General features: G+C 48.0%; 2 protein-coding genes across 4 annotated transcripts; one reads left to right on the forward strand and one right to left on the reverse strand.

Annotated features, from left to right (window-relative positions):
• Positions 1-771: 771 nt before the first annotated feature.
• RAB41 (RAB41, member RAS oncogene family) lies at positions 772-2038 on the forward strand. Its single transcript, XM_024756341.1, is given in 5 exon segments — positions 772-792; positions 1216-1267; positions 1270-1320; positions 1521-1628; positions 1883-2038. Coding segments are annotated over 5 exon segments (327 nt in total). The 3' UTR covers positions 1978-2038.
• A 2268-nt stretch (positions 2039-4306) lies between these two features.
• On the reverse strand, positions 4307-7300 carry PDZD11 (PDZ domain containing 11). 3 transcript variants are annotated; one of them, XM_024756350.1, is made up of 7 exons: positions 7257-7300; positions 6605-6704; positions 6103-6186; positions 5779-5835; positions 5385-5483; positions 5097-5157; positions 4307-4946 (listed from the first exon to the last, which is right to left on the reverse strand). In XM_024756350.1, the coding sequence occupies exons 2-7, from the start codon at positions 6689-6691 to the stop codon at positions 4912-4914; spliced, it is 423 nt and encodes a 140-aa protein (XP_024612118.1). In that variant the 5' UTR covers positions 6692-6704; positions 7257-7300; the 3' UTR covers positions 4307-4911. The 3 variants fall into 3 exon arrangements, with proteins under 3 accessions (XP_024612118.1, XP_024612116.1, XP_024612117.1); XM_024756348.1 differs by having other exon boundaries at positions 7173-7275; XM_024756349.1 differs by having other exon boundaries at positions 7212-7263.
• Between the last annotated feature and the right edge of the window lie 458 nt (positions 7301-7758).

Below are 7758 nucleotides of genomic sequence, written 5' to 3' on the forward strand. Positions count from 1 at the left end.
GGAACTACCTAGAATAAGCCACCTCCCCACCCGCCACCCCACATCAGTGATTAGATCTCCTGCAGCACGTGCTTTTCCTCTAAACAACCCTGACTTCCCTCTGGCAAGGCCACCTACCCCTGAGTCCTTCAACTTTCCTTCTGGGCCCTGGTCACCTCTGCCCCCACACCCAACTATCCCACTCCCACCTCGGAGCTGCGGGCAGCGCCTGAGGGGACACAGCCCTGAGACCAGCCCTGAAGGCGACGCTGATGGTTGGACAGAGAGTGCCATGTGGCCCCAGGAAGCAAATGCCACCCACCTGCCAAGCATACAGCACACCACAAGGCCCACAGCCGAGGCACCCAAGCACCAGTCTCTGCGCAAATCCAAACACTGCAATCCTTGGGGGTCAGAGCAGCGGGGGTCTGGGTTGGGCTTTGGGAACAGGAAGGTGTGATGGTATGGAATGGAACTGGAGGTTCTCTGGGGAATCAACTTCCTCCTCGCCTAGGGTGACACTTGACCTACTTATCATCACCCACTTTACGTACAACAGCTTCGAAGGCGCCTGCTGGGTCAGCCCACCGTCAAGGCATCACACAGTACATTTTTGCCCCTTCTTTGGTCAACTTACCCAGGGATTCTTCTCCTCAAAGTTATCTATTGTAAGCATTGAAAAGCTGAGCCAGGACACTTTTCAAGAGCTATTCTCCACTTCTGGGTCTAACACTGCCTGGTATTGGGGGTAGAGGAGGGGTTTGCAGGAGACCTGTGGAATTGACTAAGATCATGTACTTGGAGGACTGAATAGTGAGTGTTCACTCTCATGCCACGAATCCGGTACCTCAATCACTTAGGCCTATTCATCACAGTAGGGTAGCACCACCCCACATTACCTGTGGATAAAGGAGAAATAAAATGTGAAACCTCCCCAAACTACCAAATCCTGTGGTGTTTCTTATTCTGTCTGCCCTCATCTAATCTCCAGCTGTAACAAAGTCCAAGTAGCCTTGAATCCTTAAATCTGCTGCTCTGTAGGGTCTTCCTTAATCAACATAGTGTATTGAGATCGGACCTGTCCTAGGATGGTAGGCACTTGGTTTGTGGCCATAGCAGCCACTTTTCAGGAACCCAATTTCCTTGACTCTTTTTATGCCTTTATTAAGTTCTAGCCTTTAAAAAGCTAGTTTCTTTTCTTTCTCCACCTTCTTTCTAAACATTTGTTTTATCCAGGTTCAGCTGCAGCTATGGAATGCAGCTGGCCAGGAGAACTTTTGCAGCCTAATTCTAGCAACATTCATGATTCAACTATTGCTGTGGTTGTCTATGACATCACAAGTGGAAGTTATGCCATGTTTTACTTGAAAAGGGGATTGAGGGAGGCAATAGAGAGGTTGGTAAGACTAGCAGAGAGGATTAAAAAATACAAGCATTGGAGCATAAGAAAAAAAAAAGACTAGGAGAGAGAAAGACAGGTATGTTATTTTCTCCAAATCTCTACTAAATGTTTCAGCTCTCTGCAACATATTGTCCGGTAGACATCAACTTTTTCAAGGAAACAGATAAGTGGGTAGAAGATGTACGGGCAGAGTATATCATCATCATGTTGGTGGGTAACAAGATTGATCTGAACAACAAAAGGAAAGGTAGAACTGCAACTGCTTCTGGCATACCTAGAGCTCAATCCCAATGGGGAGGGTCTACTGTGCTCTATTTACTTGGGAGGAGTTACCTGTGTCAGGGATCAGAAAGGTCATGGGTTCAGGGCTTCGAGGGTTCCTGGTCCTAGGGATGCATCTTTACGCCTCAGAAGGATCTATCCCTATCCACTAACTCTGGGTCAGAAGGGGGTCTTACCACTATCTGGTCCCTTGTATCACTTCTCATTTGTCCAGACAAGTCTCTACCGAGGAGGCAGAAGAAAAATCCAGAGACCTCAATGTGATGTTTATTGAGACCAGTGCCAAATTCACCACTGCTTATTCTTTTGGATAACCTTGGCTTGTCCTGTCGTGGGGGTGGGGGTAAGGTTCATCTCCCCATCATGCAGTGCAAAGGCCTGGAATCATCTCTCTAAACCTGACCTTCTCTTTCTTTTGCACATACACACACACACACACACACACACACACACACACACACACATTCCAGAGGTAATTCCTCTCCACTGAAGGAAGACGAGAGTATCCTTTCTCCCAGCTTTGCTGGGGTAGGGAGGGTACAAGCAGAGAAGGCAAACTTCCTTTGCTGAGTTGATGGCCAGGCCAATTTTTCTGCCTGACTGATACTGAAGGGAAAATGGGACTAACTTCAGCCCAAAGCAGCTCCCTGGTTTGCCTTTAGGCGAAAGGGATCATAAGATAAAAATTCCTTTTCTGTATGTCCTAGAAGATGCCCCTGGGAGTTGAGATTTGACCCTAGCCACTTTATCACCTTCCTTCCTTACCACACACTTCAGTGCTGAAATCCAACTGGAACCCTCCAATGAGTCAGGCATCAAAAACCATTGTTCCTGTTGATAGCTTAGGTTATCTCTCTGCCTAATATGATCAACTTACTGCATTTGGGCTTCCCAGTACCAGTCCTTCTCCCCCAACCTCATGTTTATGGTTTAAATACTTGGCCACTTACTAAGCTCTTGTTCAGTTCCTAGGCTTAGGAGTAAAACGGAACCCCTGAAAATGCTATCACTTTCTCTTGACCACTTCTCACAGTTACAGGGTGGAAAGTTCTGGCAGAGTCCAGGAATCCCACCTGGCCGTCTCTGACTGCTAAAACACATCTATAGGGGATGCAGTTCTACAGCAGCTGGGATACCTCAAAGATCGATACAGTTCCTTCTCCACTGTTTTCTTATCTCACCCTCAATAAATGACTGGTCCTTTCACCTCAGCCTCTTATTGTTTGCACCTTCTCCATGCTCTGCCTACACCTCCACAATGCAGTTGCATCATGCTGGTGCCCCAACACAGAAGCATTCTAAATACCTCAAAGAACCAATTTAGGGCAGGATTTTTGCCTCTTAGGCCCATGGCACCTGGCTTTTTACCCTGTTTACCACACTTCTTCGATGAGTTGTTTTAGAACCTTTTAACCACAGACAGTTGGGAGTCTTGGACCTCAACATTCAGTAGACTCAGCCAATATGCCTTTGTGTAAGTATCTCAGCCTCTAGTTTCTTACTCAGATGGCCACTGGGGGGCAGCAGAGCAAACAGGAGCATATAGTCTATATGGGGGGATTTCCCAGGAAACACAGAGACAGCTAGATTGATTGTACCTCCAGCTCTGCTCACTAGGATGTTGCCACCTGACAATAGCAGCGAGCCTCTAGAAGAGGTACCATAGTAGAGCTGGGGTGGGATTTATAGGAAGAACCAGAACTTCCTCAAAGAGATATGTTACTACTATTTAGAACTGTTTCCCATATTTGAAGACTTATTCCCCTTATTTTAAAATCCATTAAAAACAAAAAAGAAGCGTGGAAACCCTGGGTGATTAGTGCTCCGCAGAGTTAGTAAATTGGTTGGTTTGTGCAAAATTTGGAGAGAAGAGAGTAGAGTGGCAAAGTGGGTTAACTGTGGCAACATGAGTAGAAGTGGCACTGAAAGTGCAGAGGGGCAGCATCCTAATTGTATTGTGATTTTTTAAATCGAGGTATAGTTGACGTACATAATTGTATTGTGACTTTGAATAAAAAGACCTTTAAGTACAAAATAATAAAAAAAGAAAAATAAAAATTCAGACATCCAGGCTCCACCTCAGATCAAGAGAATCACTCAATGGGGGCAAGGGCCTCAAAATACATATTGAAGCTTCCCAGGATTCTTTCAAGGCAAATTCGGGACTTTCATTATGGGGTACAACTTCGCCCCATACCTCATTAGACAACTTTCTATTCTGAACGGGTATTGTGAACATGCCAATGGAAATGGCAGAAGGCGTGGCCTGGAATCTCTAACAATGGATTGCTAAGAACATAGCAGAAGGTTATTTGGGGGCTGGGGTGAAGACAAGGGGGAAATCAACGAACCAGGTGAAAATTGGGAAGCAATTTCTTACTGCTGTCCCTGAAAAGAAATGCATCCAAGCCTCTCCCTTAGTTTATGTTCCCAACGAAAGAATCTGGGAAAAGAGAAGACAGAACTATATTAATACTGCCCCCTGCAGAGAAATGGCCACAGCTCATGGGGGAAGGGGCACTGTTTCCTCCAGTACCCCCTCACCCTATACCATTCCTCAGTTATACTGTAGATAAGCTTCCTGGGTCTCCCTAATGTTCTGAGAGAGATAATTGTGAAGTACATATAGTGTTGCTCTGCTGCTTCTAGTGGCTCTTCTCTTTGGAAGAGCTTCTATTTTTATCTCGAAGGCATTTAACACCCAATCAGTATCATCCAAATCAGTATCAAGCAACATTTCCTCAGCATTGTGTTTTACTTTTTTGGAGAGAGAAGATAGAAGGAGGGAGTGGGGGAAAATGGGGTTCCACTGGAGTCTCCAAAGTGTATGACTGGTAGCATAAGGATGGGATGAGATGGCCAGGCAGATTAGGTGGGAGGCCCCCAAGATTTGTAGACGTTAATGAAAATGACATGACATATGTGGAATTGCCTCGCACATGGTATTCAATAAATGTCAGTTGCCTTCTCTAGCAGGCTTCTCCACAGGCTAAGCGACACCTAGACATCATCATCCTTCTCCTTCCAGGGAATGAAGCCCACCTAGAAAACTAGGGAACTCAAAATGCAGTACAGGTGGGATAATGCAGTTGGCCAGCTGGCTCAGGACAGGGCCTCGCTGTCTCTCCATCCTCCCTACTCCACTCTGCCAGGGTGGGGCTGAGAGTAGAGTTTCCCAAGTGGCTTCCCTGAGGCCTAGCTAGCTCGTCCTAGAAGATTCCATGTGGAGGGCTGTGGGTTGCAACTCTCTAGTGCACAGTCCTCTCTTTCTGGCGGTGATAATCTGGGGGAAAGAAGGAGGAAAAGAGCAGGTTATTTTCCAACCTGAGCTCCCAACTCCCCATCTCCAACTTGTGGGGCCTCTAGTAATTGGTATTTAAAGAGTTCCTACCGAAGGCCCTGCCAGGTAAGCAAAAAAGAGAGCGGCACTTACTATAGGGAAAGAAGCGGACACGCATGCTGATTTCTCGAGCTGTCTTCAGGATCTCAACAGCCTGGAAGGAACACAGCAGCTTGTACAAATGAAGAGATACAACCCAGGACAGAATCCTAACAGAAGGAATGTAGTTTGCCATTCCAACCTTCTGGGTCACTAATAGCTGCTTCCCTCTTACCAAGGAGAAATTCTTTCTTATCAGGTTACACATCAGGCTAATCTTATCCACTGTGTCCTCCCTGGGATGGCTTCTTGCCTCACCACAGCCCAGGGTGCTGTGCTCACCTTGCTGTGCTCAATATCTTGGAAATCCACATCATTCACAGCTAGGACTTGGTCCCCTTCCTGAAGTCCTGCTCGATGTGCATCAGAGTCCGGAATCACCTGTTGGTAAGGAGAGAATATACATGATCAAGGTGGGATAATTTCAAAGAATGTAAGTGAATTAAGTGCTATTCAAATGTAAGGTACTATCGGTTGTGTGTGTGTGTGAGACAATGCAGGGAAACGGTGGCTTGCCAGGTGGGAAGTTTTAAGTGGGCAAGGGTATCCCCACTATGCCCCTTCTATGAGTCTACTAAATCATCCCTCTCCCCAAGCCTTGGGACATCAGGGTTCTGCAACCTGATAACTTAACAAAGGGAAGTAGCTATCCGTATTGTCTACCAGGCACACGCACCTTGGAGATGAAGATGCCTAGCTGGGAGGCCTTTCCTCCTCGGATGTTAAATCCCAACTGTAAGACAAGAGCACAGAGTGGGGGCTCAATACAGACCACAAACACAAGAACATCCAGTAGCATCACTGTATGATAGCTTGCCTTGTGTCCCTTAGAGAGAAGTCAGAAGTTGTGGAAGTGGCATCTCAGCTTTTCTGCCCATAAAAGTAAGTTTCTTTACCTCCTTACCTGCTTCCCAATCCGTCCCCCCAACCGTGGCCAACTTCAGGGCCTGGTACGGACAAATCTCGCCTGGAATAAGAGGCAACTGTTCCATAAGCTCACCTGAGCTCCAGGGGGCTTCTTCAGTGTGATGATACGGGGCAGAAACTGGGTCAACTCATTGTTGTAGTCTGGGTGGTATACCCTCTGCAAGACACAGCAACCCCAGAAATATTACTACCAGTCTTACTACCTTCATCTAGGACACAACTGCATCACCCTGAAGCCAGGAGAAGGTGAAGTCATGGACTTAGTTTACGTAGAACAGATAACACTGTCCAAATAGGTAGACGGATAGCAGTGGGGAAATGCTAGCCACCCAGTAGCTCCCCACTTCTTTACCTCAACAAAATGGAAATCAGGGCTCTGAATTTCCAGAATTCTCTGGTGTAAGTGGACTCTGGCAGGAGGATTCCATAAGAAGTTCCCAATGGGCCCAGTTGCTCAGAATCTAACTTCTGGCTAAGATTCACTCTCCATTGAGCTTTCTAACCCTGCCATCCTACCTTTCATATATCATCCCTTGTCTATGGGGAAAAAAATCCCTTGTACAGATGGTTCCCACCTCATGAGGAGGAATCCATGCTGGGGGATTCTCATAGGCAGGCAGGAAAACCACCGGGTAGTCATCATAAGGAATCCGGCTGTCCATCTCCAGCAAGGCCCTGAAATGGAAGGGTGAATCAAGGCTGACGAAAATGGTTCAAAAGGGATAGTAGCCCAGCGAGTTTCAGAAAACAACCCCAACCCATTCAAAGGCTGTCAGTCTCTAGGCCCGGCCCACTTCTAGGGAGGTGATAAACATTTTGGGAGAGAAGGAAAAAAACTATCAACTTGGCTGAACATCTGGACTCCAAGCAACCTGTTAGGTACACTATAGAAATGATCTCTTTTCTCACAACAATCCTGCAAAATAGATGTACCGTCTTCATTCTAGAGAAGAGGAAATCAGGAACGCGTCTAAAAAGATCTGACTACTTTGGAAATTCAAGGGAGTGCTGACCAACCATCCACAGGGACTCGGGGCAAGGTACCACCCCACATTCCCTAATTTGATCAGTAATGGTGGGGGTCCCCAGATCGGCCCTTCCTTTACCACCAGACACCTTCCAGATACCCGTCCCGCATCGTGCCTGAGTCCTGCGCCCACGGCGCTGTAAAAATCGTCGTACCACCTCTCCCGCCGGCAGGCCCCAGGAGCCCCGTACTCCTCTCACCATCAATTCAGCCTGGGACCCGGAAGCGGATGCTCAGCTGAGGAAAAGGGGCGGGGTCAGGGCGCGGCGCGCAGGCCCTCCTCCTCCCCAACGCGTCTTCCTGCGCGCGCCGCGTGCGTGCTCCACGCACAGACTGTCTGCGCTCCAATTGGCTGGCGCCTCCGAGAGTGGTTTGAAACTTGGCGGTTAAAGCTGCGGTTGGGACGGGGCGGCGGGAGACCGGGGAAGGGACGTTTAGTTTGGTGAGTTAAGGGGGCACACCTTAGCTCAGGATCGGCCTTTCCTGGTACCCTGGGGCTTTGGTTCTTTGTTGTCGTCTCCGCTGGGCTTCTCCTTTTCATTTCAGACGCCACTTCGCTCTCTTCAGAGGGTCGGTTGACTGGCAGTCCTGTCGTGGCAAAGTCTGAGGGACAGTGACTTTCCCGAGGTAGCGATCCCGCTGGGAGCGGGAGGCTGCCACCGTAAGCTACCGCTGACTTCCCTAACCCACCCCACCCCCCGA

This window comes from Neophocaena asiaeorientalis, unplaced genomic scaffold, assembly GCF_003031525.2.
Source record: "Neophocaena asiaeorientalis asiaeorientalis breed wild unplaced genomic scaffold, Neophocaena_asiaeorientalis_V1.1 scaffold801, whole genome shotgun sequence".
NCBI classification, from domain to species: domain Eukaryota; kingdom Metazoa; phylum Chordata; class Mammalia; order Artiodactyla; family Phocoenidae; genus Neophocaena; species Neophocaena asiaeorientalis.